The sequence below is a fragment of the Neophocaena asiaeorientalis genome, unplaced genomic scaffold (genome assembly GCF_003031525.2).
Source record: "Neophocaena asiaeorientalis asiaeorientalis breed wild unplaced genomic scaffold, Neophocaena_asiaeorientalis_V1.1 scaffold258, whole genome shotgun sequence".
Classification (NCBI taxonomy): Eukaryota; Metazoa; Chordata; class Mammalia; order Artiodactyla; family Phocoenidae; genus Neophocaena; species Neophocaena asiaeorientalis.
In genome coordinates, this window is record NW_020172591.1 from 4,490,820 (window position 1) to 4,505,026 (window position 14,207).

The 14,207-nt window shown below is 35.9% G+C and overlaps 1 protein-coding gene across 6 annotated transcripts in view; it reads left to right on the forward strand.

Annotated features, from left to right (window-relative positions):
- The window catches only part of CREB1 (cAMP responsive element binding protein 1), a 55,922-nt gene extending 43,777 nt beyond the window's left edge, over positions 1–12,145 (forward strand). For 5 of the 6 annotated variants that reach the window (XM_024738294.1, XM_024738292.1, XM_024738295.1 and 2 more), the window contains one exon: positions 5,920–12,145. In XM_024738294.1, coding sequence (XP_024594062.1) covers positions 5,920–6,064 — 145 coding nt within the window. In that variant the 3' untranslated portion in view covers positions 6,065–12,145. The remainder of the gene's footprint in view (positions 1–5,919) is intronic. The other variant, XR_003002325.1, reaches the window with a different exon arrangement.
- Positions 12,146–14,207: the final 2,062 nt, after the last annotated feature.

The window sequence follows — 14,207 nt, forward strand, 5'->3', positions numbered from 1 at the left end:
CGCCAAGCTGGGGACAGGGAACACATAGCTACAATTCCTAACAACCTCTGCTTGCTTGAGATATTCAGGGAAGCCACCTGACTTACTGTGAACTCTTTAATAAAATACTTTGGCTTGGATTTAATTTCACTATAAGGAAACTTCCCATTGACTCTGGTATAGTTCCTTTTCCCTTTATTCCCAGATATCTGCTGCTTCTACTTTTTCAATTTCCATTCACTAGAATCTGGCTTCTGTGCCCACCATACCACTCCAGTGTCTATAAAAAGGTACAGATACCTTCCCATTTGGCAAATCTAGTATTCTCTTTTCATTTTATTTTACCTTTACTGGGAGTATTTGACACTTTTGACTGCTCATTTCTCTAAACTCTTCTTCGGCTTACTCACCTGGTTTTCTGACTACTTTTCAAATTTTCCCTTGAAACTTTCATCCATACCTATGTATTTCAGGCATCACCTATATGTTGATACCACCTAATTATATATATTTTGACTTTTCCCTTGAGATATTATTTATTTAGGTCCTGGTATGTGCTGGACACGATACCTCATTTCTTTACATATTTTATTAGTTCTGCCCACAGTGAGAGAGAAGCTTATGTCCACTTTACGAGGAGATATGGTTCAGAAAGAAGGTAAATATTTTGCCAAAGGTCACACCTTTTAAAAAATGGGTAGCACTGAGATATGAGCCTTGCTCTGGCACCAAAGCCTGTGCACCTGCTACCTGTCAGATTCAACCATCATCTCCTGCTCTGCCTCTCAGACAAGAACACATGGCAGTGTGCTGGAGGTACGTAGCACCAAGAGGCAAACATGGAATGCTTTCCTTGAATATTTATTTGGCTCAAAAATTTGAGAGAAAAAACATTTTTAAGGTAAACTTAAAGATATAATTCATACCAGCAGCAGTTGCTTTGGACTGTGCTCCCATATTTAGTTTCCTCTGCCATTATGGTTACTTAGGTGGAAAAGTTAGAGAAGCACTCTCCTCCTGAACATATTCACTAGGATAGACGTCCCTGTGTGCCTCAAACACAGCCTGTCTGCTAAACTTGATAAGAAAAAGTTGTGATTCCCCAAATTATAACATTCAAATTGCCATCTACTCAAAAATGAAGATAGGGCTTCCTTGGTGGCGCAGTGGTTGAGAGTCCGCCTGCCGATGCAGGGCACACGGGTTCGTGCCCCAGTCCGGGAAGATCCCACATGCCGCGGAGCGGCTGGGCCCGTGAGCCATGGCCGCTGAGCCTGCGCGTCCAGAGCCTGTGCTCCGCAACGGGAGAGGCCACAACAGTGAGAGGCCCGCATACCGCAAAAAACCTCAGTGTCTTAGAACAACAGGGACCTCCCTGGTGGCGCAGTGGTTAAGAATCCACCTGCCAGGCTTCTCTGGTGGCGCGGTGGTTGAGAGTCTGCCTGCTAATGCAGGGGACACGGGTTCGAGCCCTGGTCTGGGAGGATCCCACATGCCACGGAGCAACTGGGCCCGTGAGCCACAGCTACTGAGCCTGCGCATCTGGAGCCTGTGCTCTGCAACGAGAGGCCGCGATAGTGAGAGGCCCACGCACCGAGATGAAGAGTGGCCCCCGCTTGCACAGCTGGAGAAAGCCCTCGCAGAGAAACGAAGATGCAACGCAGCAAAAATTAATTAATTAACTCCTACCCCCAACATCTTCTTTTAAAAAAAAAAAGAATCCACCTGCCAATGCAAGGGACACAGGTTTGATCCCTGGTCCAGGAAGATCCCACGTGCCGCAGAGCAACTAAGCCCACGCGCCACAGCTACTGAAGCCCGCACGCCTGGAGCCCGTGCTGTGCAACAAGAGAAGCCACCGCAATGAGAAGCCCGTGCACCTCAACAAAGTAGCCCCCGCTCGCCGCAACTAGAGAAAGCCCACGTGCAGCAACAAAGACCCAACGCAGCCATAAATAAATTTATTTATTTATTTATTTAAAAAAAAACAACAAAAATTTCTTCCTCACTTATGTTACATTTTGGCAGCTGCAAGTCATGGTATGGCTCTTCTCCACATGCTCCCAGCCAAAGGAGGAGCACCTCTTTGAGTCCTGTCATTATTGTAGCAAAGGGAAAGAGGAAATGCTTTTTGAAGCACCTGCTTGATTGTGGTGAACATCTTGTCCACTCGGGTACCATAGGCCAAAGCACAGGCTAGGACAAGCCCAACATCAGTGAAATGGGAATGGTGTGCTCTTCCCACAGGGAGGGAGGAGTAAAATATTATGGAAGCAATACAACCCAGCACCTCTGTCTTACAATTTTAGAGTGCAGGAAGAATTTAATAGGTTTCCTAAGAGCAGAAGTAATGAAGGAAAAGGTTAATAAGTAGGCTTGACCATCTAAAAATAGGAAACCTCTGATTAGCCACGGAAAAGGTAAAGTAGCAAAGCAAACAATAAACTAGAAACATTTTAACAAAGTCAGGAGACTGATAAGGATATAAATAAGTAGATTCAAAGAAAATGTATTAGAAATGGGGTAAAAAAAACTGAAAATTCAAACCAGTTAAAGTGTATGCTATATAAATTAAGGTACATCCTTTCAACTGTATAAAACCAACTGTTAATAATGCAGATGTGTTTTTATTGAGATGGGAAGATGTTCATAGTGGAAAAGAGCAGGTTACCAAAGAATATGTATTATCCCATTTTTATTTATTTTTATTACAGAAGTAAAACATGCTCCATTATAAGCACATTAGAAAACATAAGCTAAAATATTTACTCAACACTAATTGTGCCACCCAAAATGTTAACATTCTGGAGTATAATTTTTTTCCCCTAATATATATGTGCAAAGATAAATAATATGTTTTTAGTATACAGTTTTTAATTTTTTATTTTGAAATAATTTTAGCTTATGGGAACAGTTATAAAAATAGAACAGAGTTCCAGATACTCTCTATCCACCTTTCTATATAAGTTTAGCATATTACATAACCAGGCTGTGTTTGTCAAAACTTACGAAATTAACATTCTGTCATATACTATGTATAGTAATTAACATAGTATTTTTTATAGTGGTATAATAATATTAACTGCACTGTCCATTTTATTTGAATTTCCTCAGTTATTCCACTTCTATTCCTTTTCTCTTCCAGAATCCAGTCCAGGGTACCACATTGCATTTAGTCATCGTGGCTCCTCATCTCCTCCAATCTGTGACAGTTCTTTCCTTGTCTTTCATGGGCTTGACACTTTTGAAGAGTAGTAGTTAAGTTTCTTTCAGAATATCCCTCACTTTGGGCCTGTGTGATGTTTTTATTATGATTAGATGAAGGTAATGGATTTGGGGGAAGAATACCACAGAGATGTAGTCTGCCCTTCTTGTCACTTCATATCAGGGAGCACATACCAGCATGACTCATTACTGGCAATGTTAACTTTGATCACTTGGTTAAAGTGCTGTCCATGTGTTCCCGCTGCAGTTACCATTTTTCTCTTTTTACACACTATTCCTTAGAAGCAAGTCACAGATTTAGAAAGAGAGGAGAATTAAACCCTGGAAAGGAGAGTATCAAAGAACTTGTCATAGGTGAAAACCAACATGGTAATTGGTGTTACTTTCGCAGAGTTGCTTGGAGACTATGCAAATATTTTATTTCTCTCTTTCAAGTTTTCCCCACTAATTTTAGTATTCACAGGGGAATCTTTCCTGCAGTAATTATTACTGTGATATTCTAATGAGGATTTTCTATTTCCCCAACCCTTCTACATTTACTAACTGGAATTCTTCTATAAGGAAAATTTTTCCCTTCCCCACATATTTATTTATATCAGTACGGTCTTACAGATACTTATATTCTTTGGGCTATAATTCAATATTATTATGATAAGATTATTCCAGTTTTGGCCATCAGGAGCTCTTACAAGTTGGTTCCTGTGTCCTTTAGATGGCATCTTATTTTTCTTCAAGCACATCTTTACTTTCTGGCCCTACAAGATCATCTGGGTTCAACTTCTCATCTTGTGTTTTCCCTGCTTTAGCCTTGAAATCAGCCATTTATTCAGTGAGTCCTAGTTTCTTTCATTGGAAAATGGTATTTAGAAATCAGGCAGTAGTTGTGCTCTTTGCTACTGAGGTTTCACAGGCCCTCTCAAAGGACAGAGCTAGGAAATATACACGTGTGTGTGTGTGTGTGCGTGTACACTGGCCCATGTATGCACATAACTATATTTCTGTACGTGTACATTACTATAATAAATATGTTTGTACTGATCCCTCTGACTCTATTCTGTAACCACAGGGCTTATTTTAGCCTTCCCTTCCCCCCTTTGCTTATTTGAACTTCATTCTCTGACAGAAACTTGGCTTCCCACTAAAGATGGTTTATTTATGTATTTGTTAAACTCTAGTATATAAAATAGTTTCATAATTGCCAACTTGTGCCCCTATGAGAAACAAATTTATAATATAGCATTTATGTACAGTTCTTTCTGTTTTTAGCCTCAAAGTACCAGTGAAAGCACTGTTTTCAAAGTTACTTAGCTCTGCTGCTTTTTTCTCCACCCTCTTATGTCATATACGTAAACATTTATAGTAAAGTTAGATTTCTCAACATCTACATTCAATTCTGGGATTCCCCGATATCCTGTTTTTTACTTCAAATTTTCATTACTTTACTTTTTGTGCTGTATATTTCTGTGGGGTTTAACAGACATAAAATGTTATGTGTCTACCACCACAGTGCCATACAGACATTTACACCACTCTAAAAAGAATCCCTTGTGATACCTCTTGGTAGTCAGCCTCTACCCCCTCCCCCAGCCCCTGGAAACCACTGAACTGTTTTCCATCTTCTTGTTTTGTATTTTCCAGAATCTCATATAAAAACAGTATGTAACCTTTTGGATCTGGCTTCTTTCACTTAGCACAGTGCATTTAAGATTCATTGATAGTGTTGCATGAATCAGGAATTAGTTTTATCCCTGGTATTGTATGGATGTGGTTTATTTATCCATTCACCTTGAAGTTCATCTTAGTTTCCAGTTTTGGAGGATTATGAATAAATTTACTATAAATACTTACATACAGGTTTTTATATGAACTTTCAATTCACTTGAGTAAATATCTAGGAGTGGCCTGGATGGATGGAATGGTAAGTGTATATTTAACTTTATAAGGAACTGCCAAACTGTTTTCCAGAGTGGCTGCACCATTTTGCATTTCTACCAGCAATGTATGAAAGTTCCAGTTGCTCTGTATCAAATGTTATAGTTTTATGTTTTACATTTAGGTCTGTGATCCCTTTTGAATTAACTTTTTTATAAGGTGTGAAATGTGTAAAAGGTTCACTTTTCTGTATGAACACCTGTTTGTTCCAGCACCATTTGTTAAAAAGACTATCCTTTCTCTGTGAAATTGCCCTGGTACTTTTGTCAAAATCTAATTGACTGTATTTGTATAGGTTTGTTTCTGGGGTGTCTAGCATACTTCATTGTTCTGTGTATCTGTCCTTTCGCCCATACAATCCACTAGGAGAATCTTTTCATTCTATCTAAAAATATTTAGACCGAAATTTTTGAGAAACTTTAAGAGGCACTCTCCAAGCTAAAGAGTTCTTTTTATTTTTTATTTAAAGCTCATTTCAATTTTGTATTCTACTCCAAAATATAGTAATTCTTAATTTAGTATGAAAATGCTTGCCACCCTTCTGCCCCATCAATTAAAACTGGTGCTTTGAATTTTTTTTAATCAACTTTCTATCGTATGTTAAAATTTTACATTAGACAATTTCCAAGTCATTCTGTTTATTTTTCTCAAACGCCTAATGTATAATATATTAAAACATTTGTTGCTTTGAGCTAAATCTTTTATTTTTAATGTAGTCTATCTAACGCAAAATAAATGATACAGAAATGTTGCATAATTTTTCCTGTCCTTTTTTGCTTGTAGGGAAGCAGCACGAGAGTGTCGTAGAAAGAAGAAAGAATATGTGAAATGTCTAGAAAACAGAGTGGCAGTGCTTGAAAACCAAAACAAGACACTGATTGAGGAGCTAAAAGCACTTAAGGACCTTTACTGCCACAAATCAGATTAATTTGGGATTTAAATTTTCACCTATTATGGTGGAAAAAGGACTGGCTTGGCCACAACCAGAAAGACGAAATAAACATTTATTTTCTAAACATTTCTTTTTTTCTATGCGCAAAACTGCCTGAAAGCAACTACAGAATTTTCATTCGTTTGTGCTTTTGCATTAAACTGTGAATGCTCCAACACCTGCCTCCACTTCTCCCCTCAAGAAATTTTCAGCACCACGAATCATGAAGAGACTTCTGCTTTTTATCCCCCGCCCTCTTCAAGAAGTAATAATTTGTTTACTTGTAAATTGATGGGGGAAATGAGGAAAAGAAAATCTTTTTTTAAATGATTTCAAGGTTTGTGCTGAGCTCCTTGATTGCCTTAGGGACAGAATTACCCCAGCCTCTTGAGCTGAAGTAATGTGTGGGCCGCATGCATAAAGTAAGTAGGTGCAATGAAGACGTGTTGATTGCCAAATTGACGTGTTTTCACATTTCCATTGTGAATTATGTAAGATTGTTAAGAGACATACCCTCTAAAAAAAGGATTTTAGGATGGTGTTGAAGAAATTAAGAATGAATTCGGAGTGCTTTCTATGTACATTCTCTTCAATACTGAAAACTTGTCCTTGGTTCTTAAAAATATTCTGTATTAACTACAGCTCTTCCATAGGGCAGTTTGTTGCTTCTTAATTCAATTCTGTATGTGTTCAACATTTTGAATACATTAAAAGAAGTAACCAACTGAATGAAAAAGCATGGTATTTGATTTAAAATTAAATCAAAGTAAGTAAAAGTACAAAGCTTGTTTTAGTTTAGTACTAAATTCTTAGTAAAAAGATGCTCATTAGTAAACCAATCCCTTGAGTTATATAACAAGGTTTTTAAATAAATGTTTTCGTCATCGCCTTCAAAAATATTTATATTGTCACTCATTTACTTTAAAAGGTTTTTCTAATTAAACTGTTCCCCTTTGCACTTATATTATACCACCAACAGGAAAGCCTTCAAGATGTTAAAGCAAAGTGCTGTATTTGTTTATAAAATGTTATGTGTTGTAGAAAAATACTGATTTTAAATCTTTTCCGTATTAACATACTTTAACAGAGTAGTGAATTTTTTAATGAAAGAAGTTATAAGGATACAGTTCTTTTAAAGTACAGTATTAGATATGCACAAGGAAAATAATTTTCTTCAGACATATTTGAATGACTGCTGTACTACAATATTTGGATTGTCATTCTTGCAAAACATATCTTTGTTGTTTTCTTCTATTGATAGAAAGGATAGCTATGCTTTAGCTTTCCAATATGCTATATACCCTTTGTTATTCTGTAAAGGAGCTACCTGTTTTAATTCCTTACCTATACCAGTCTGTATTTGTATGTATCACACATTGTTTCCAGTACTACTTTTAATTACCAATACTCATTTTATTCACTAAGCTTGATAAATTTAAAAGTTACCCTTTAAAAAAAAATAAGACTGAGGTGGATTTGAAAAATTGGAGATTGACATAATGTTAGATTATAATTTCTCATTTGAGAAGGTATTCCTTTTTTAAAAGAGAGTCTAGAATTTAATGTTTTATATTTAGTCATGGGTTGTTTTTAAAAGTTAAGTTTGTTAATGTGTTAACAAAATATGCAGATACGGGTGTTAATTATTGAGTCCATTTTGAAAAGTAAGATTTTTAATTAATATTTGTAAATGGTATATTTTTATTTGTAACAAACCGTTGTCTTTTTTCAAGGATGAACAGAGTTTATGAAGGAGCACCATTCTAAGAATTGAGTGATGTAGTCTTATATCTGGACAGTTCGCCAGATTCTCAAGAAGGCTTTCAAACGACTGTAAATTTTGTTGTTTATCCTGCTGAGCTAATGGGGAAAGTTATAGTGTAAAAATTATTTGTATACCTGCATAGATGTGTCATTTTCCAAAACTGGTTTAATAGAAACCAAGCAAAATCACAAATCTGTTCACAAACTAGAAGTCTTTCTTTGAGGCAGAATGTCAGACCTGAACATTTTAAAAGTCATAAGCTTTATAAATGAAAATTGCCTAGTATTTAGCAAGTTAAATGTTTTCAAAAGTTGAGGCTTTCTATTTAATTAGAAAGTTGGTGGTCCTCTTAGTCCCTGATAAATCAAGGCAAGTCACATCCATATTAGCTGGCTGAATTTATAAGTTATAAAAGACTGATTGCACTGGTTTGAAGTCAGTTACTTAATGGTGAGGTAAGAAATGTATTCTGTTGCTAAATCTGTTTAGACCCTTGGAGAGATTTGAAGATTTCAGTTTATACAGATAGAAATTAAGCATATTTTGAGCAAAGTTTTTTTTAAGAGAATTGGGAAAAGGTGTTTGTTTTTAAGCATGCAACTTTGAGAATCTTTGTTAAGAAAACAGCATAATTTTTAAAAATCTTATAGCCAATAACATGTGGCCACATTATGTTTTTTCTCTTCATTGGCCAAAAGGGAATAAAAATGTCATCATAGGAATCTGTACATATGCTACTGATTTGCCTAGAAAATAGCAAGTTTGGTATTGCTCACTTTGCGAATATAGGGCCATGTGGCACTTTTATCTATAGATTAACTCTAATAAAAATGAAGTGGGAGGGGTTTATTTTTTATATATTGCTCTTATGAGTTTTCAAGCTTTGATAGTGTTTAACTGAAAAGTGGTTTAGAAAGGGCTAGATCCAATGTGTTCACATTATTAAAAATTGATATCAGATGTAATTTTTAAGTTCATTTTTCAAACTCAAGTACCATATTGGCAACCATAATATTGTCATAGGTGCTCTGTTGATTTAGATATTCCTGGCGGGGGGGGGAATGGCATTTGTATAATATATGTGTACATATATATATATATATATATACATACATACAGTATATAATCTGAAGCTCTGAGAGCTCTTAAGTCAGGAATGCTGAGTATTATAGTATACTGAGGTCAGATGAAATTTTACATTTTTGTGTATTTTATTGCATCACTTTTGGTAGTTTCTTGGACTGAATTACCCCAGCACTCATGATTGATGTTTTTTAATCTCCTGGTTTTTTTAATTGTCAGTTTTCTTTGGCTTGATACTTTTAAATATTAAGTTACTAGTCACTTGAACCACCACCACCACCACCCCCCTTACAAAAAAGTATTTGGTTTTTGTGCTTTGTCTCTGGCAGCTATAACAGTGGTAAGAACATTTTGAAGATAGCTTCTAAAAGGTACCACTGATTTTTCAAAAATCATCCTGGGGGAGAATTTTTGGTGTTTTCATTTGAGCAGGGATTTTTGTCAGAAAATGTATCTTGATGGCAAGTCAGCAGCAGTGCTAGTATCTGAAAGCACAATGCCAGTCAGACAGGCTGTCCGATCATAAGTCATCTGGCTGAAGTTTATCTCTGTCTCTCAGGCCTAATCCCTGATCCTTTTGACCATTTGGGGTGACATGTGGAATCATACAAAGGCTTAGGAAGAAACAAGTTTGTTTAAACCAGGATGCTTTTACTTACTTTAAGTGACTTCAATCTAGATTTCATTTTTAATGTTTTTAGTTCTGTGATCAGCTGTAGTCAGCTATCAGCATATATTGTTCTCTTTATTTTGAAGATCAGAAGGCTGCTTAATTTTGCAGGATTAAAATAAGGTTAATATCTTAAAGTTAAGATTTTGAATTAAAGTGGGTTTTAGAGACAACTGTTAACACACCTTTTCAGTTTTTCCAAGAGGCTTTATTTGTTGCCATTGTAACCCTGAAAGCTGTTGGTATATTGTTTCCCATTGACTTAATACAAAAGTTGTATATTTATTTGGATTATTTTTACATTATATTCTTTGTAAATGTTTGGTGTAACTTGCACTTTTAAAAATGACCCTGTTTGGGTATTAGCAAACTTGAGAAATTCCCTCATCAATTAATTGTCATCTGACTTTTTATGTCTTTCTCCTCTCTTCAAATCATGTGGCTTTTTTTATGGCAGCTTTTTTCATTGATTAAAATATTTTAACACCTAAAGGCTAGCCTTATAAATGCTGTAAAAGAAGAGTATCAGGAAATTAGAATAGACTAGCCCAGTTAATTAAAAGATGGGTTCAAACCCTATTTTATTGTCTTTCATCATGGATAAAGATAGAAGGAAAAGCAACTCGTGAATATTTATTTCCAATTTTAAGTAAGACTGTCCTCACCCCAACATTAATACTGTTTATAGAATCCCAAGATATCCTTGAATTTGTCTAGAACAGTAAAAGACTTCTCAAGGCAATTAATCATTATTATCATGGAGAACACATGTATTAATTTGATTAAATTTTTTCACTTTAAATTGTCTTTGTTAACATATTTGACTGATTTCAGATGAGGAGGGGAAAAGTGAGGTATGCTTAAGTAAGCCTGTAGGTGAAGAATTGTGGTATAAATTTGTTCACTCAGTTGTACAAAGCACAACTAGAACTTTTTGTTGGGTGGCTTACATACATTTTGAATACTTTTAATGTTGATACGTTGACTTTTTTAAGTTGACTGCACAGTCACTGTATGTACTAGGAACTGGTTTCCTTGACTTTCTAAAATCAACGGCTAAGAGAGGCACTAATCCCTGAGGGGTCGAACATATCATGAAGCTGAGTCAGTATGGAAGAATTTCAAATAAATCAAACAGGGTGCTGAAGTTCCATCTGTCTCATCTGCTTATGATAAGTTCTTATTGATTAGTGAATGTAGCTTAAGCCTTTGTATGTGTCCTCAGGGGGCAAACTTTAAGAGGGACCAGATAACGTTTGAATGGAGGAATTATATTTCAGGTGTTTTAGCTTGAAATTTATTTTTTAAAAAAATTAAAATAGGAAAAAAATAGAACAAAGCCTGTGAAGCAATTTGATATTATAAACAGGCTGAGTTGTTTAGCACAGAGAGAAAATATTGACCTGTCTGCATTCTGGTACTGTGCATACAGGTCCTAGCTGGGTAAAACATGATACATTTTGAGTTATTCTCACCAGCAAGTAAAAGGAAAATGAACAGTCTTCAGGAAATGTCTTTTTGAAAGGGTCATACAGTAGGAAATTCAAATTTTACCTACTTTATAGAGGCATTATTTAATACTTGCCTACAGAAGTATGGCATTTCTAAGCTTGTGTCTGAGGAGCATCTCAGAGATGTGAGAGTAAATCTAAAGTAGTTTAAAAATTGGTAGGGAAGGAAGACAATCCCTGCAGATAATGATCTTAACGTTAGTTGGCTGAGTGAAATGATCTATCGTTGTGTTTGGGAGGTTTTATTTTCTTATTTTTTTAAAATTGAATTGGTATATGCTTTATAGACATTGTACTTTTATCCAGGTGCCACTCCAATTTGTGTATGTAATAAAATTATTTATATTAAAAGTGGGAAATAATTCGTCAACATTTTTCTGTGAGTATAGGTTAGGATGGCAAAGAAGAGTGCTAGTTTGCCATTTTCCATGTAAAATCCCCGACTGATTTGTCACGTCAGTTGTCATCCCCCCCAAGAAGAGGAATTATTTCTAACCTAGCTGTATCACTTGAAACTTTAGAAACAAAATAATCAGGGAAGTTTCTAGAGAGAAAGGTGTTTGTTTGGGTTTTTGGTTTTGGTTTTGTTTTTATTTTTTTGGTTTTTGCTTGAGGATTGGGGTAAAGAATACCTCCCCCCAAAACTATCAGCACAAAACAGGGTATTGATTTTTAACTCTGATGTTGCTATTGGAGTTGAATACTAAATAAGTAACTATAGTGAGGGAAATACATTTCTAATAAAATTCCCTACAATCTAGAAACATCCCTGTTTTAATTTTTTTTTACCTAAATCTTTTTGTGCTTTATCTGTGTAAAAAGAAAAATGTACTGAGCTATAATGGATTTTATTAACACTATGTACATATTAGCTGCTTTGTGTTCAGAATGGTAGCAATTGCTTTGTATATTAAAGTGGTCCTTGTGAATTTGTGAAATATTGTCATAAAGTGCTTTTTCTTACTGTAATCTTTGTGGTATCAACTGTCATAATACTCTTTTTACACAAACATTTATGTGCAGTCACATAAACATGCTTTTAAAAACTCCGGAAGTCTCTTTTTTGGGATGGGATCTCTACATTGTGGTTTTCGCTAGTTGTGTCAAGCTGTATTTTGTGGACTTGGTTTATTACTTTTGTTAAAGGGCAAAAGTTATGCTAGAATATATCACAAGCTTGTGGTGCACAGCAACAGAAAACTAACTCAAGCAACAAGAACATATCTTTAGTTACTTAATTTCACTGTATTCCTAGTTTTTAGCACAAGATTTCTTTTTTCAGTAAGATTAAACAGTGCCTATTTGAAGATCTGGAGATGTTACTCCCCTGTTGAGACGACCAATGGGAGGAGACATGGCCAGCTGTCTCTAATGTCATAAAACGCATCTTTGCATTGGAAGAACTGATAAGGACAGATGACTTCCTGGCTCCCCCTGTAATTCTCAAGTTCTGTGACCATAAAATGGAAGGAAAGGAGAGGAGATATGGTTAATCTGCTCTTTGCTTAAAGCACAAGAATAAAAGATTCTCTCCTGTACTATTGATTCAATTTCTGAAAATAAGCAGTTGCGTTCTAAAGGAATTTTTTTAATTGCGATGTTTATTAAGCCTGTTATCTCTGCCATTGTATTGAAGGAATTACATGAATTGTATTCCTTTTTTTTCTTCTTCTACAAAGAGTAACACGTAATTTATTGTACAAATAGATATTTTTGAGAGTGAAAGGGTGAGGTGTAAACCAGGATTGTGCTGAGTAAACTGGGACCTGTGTTGACCCTCCTTGCAAACCGTGTTCAGGTGCTTGGACCGCCAGTAAAAGCAAAGAGTGCCTATCTTCTCTCCATCCATATCTTTGCTGTCACTTGCTCGTTTCACAAATACGTACCTGTTGAGAACATACTTCTGGGCACAGAAGTTCCTGTCCTCAAGACGCTCTAAGACACACAGCCAAGGAAACAATTCTAACACGTTTATACAATTTTCGCCTTGAATTCCAGACTCATATTTGTCATCTCTACTCTGATTGCAAAACAATAGGTCCAAACTGAACTTTTAATTACTCCTGTAAATCTGTTCTTCCTTTGGCTGGTTCTTCTCCGTCTTGCAGATGCTGCCATTATCCACTAAACGCAAAAACCCAGAAAAGCCCTGCCTTAATCAGTATTATCCTTCCCCTCACTGCATTTTAATTTCTTGACAACTTTCTTAAGTATATTGACCAAACTGGGGCTTAGGATTCTAATGAGGGCCTAACAAGTGAAGAGGAAAGGTAATTTCCAGGCATTTGAATGTAATTTTTATGATTGAGGTGCAATTCACGTAACAAAATTTATCATTTTAAAGTGAACAATTAGTGGCGTTTAGTGCATTCGTAATGTTGTATTACTACCACCTATATCTAGTTCCAAAACATTTTCATCACTCCGAAATGAAACGCTGTACTCGGTAAAGAGTCACTCTCAATTTTCTCCTCCAGCCCTTGGCAACCACCAGTCTTTCTGTAGACTCACCAATTCTGGATATTACACATAATCATGCATTTATCGGTACTTCATTCCTTTTTATGTCTGAGTAGTATTCCAGTGTAGGTATATGCCACAATTTATCTGTTCATCTGTTATACGTTGCAGTTATTTCCATGAATATTCATGTGCAAGTTTTTTGTTCTGGGTCTCTCTTCAATTCTTTGGGGTATACATCTAGGAGTGGAATTGCCGGGTCATATGATAATTCTGTTTAACTTTTTGAGGAACTGCCAAACTGCCTCATTGGCTGTACCATTTTACATTCCCACCAGTGATGTATGAGTGTTCCAATTTCTCTACATCCCGGCCAACACTTGTTATTTTGCTTTTTTAAAGAAAAATAGTAAAGCCATCCTCATGGATGTGAAGTGGTATCTCATTGGGGTTTTGATTTGTAATTCCTTAATGACTAATGATATTGAGCATCTTTTCATGTGTTTGTTGGCGATTTGTATACTTTGGAGAAGTGTCCAAGTTCATTGCTCAGTTTTTAATGGTTTTTTTGTTGTTGAGTCTTATGAGTTCCGCATATACTCTGCTTATTAGACCCTTAACAGATAATATGATTTGCAAATATTTTCTCCC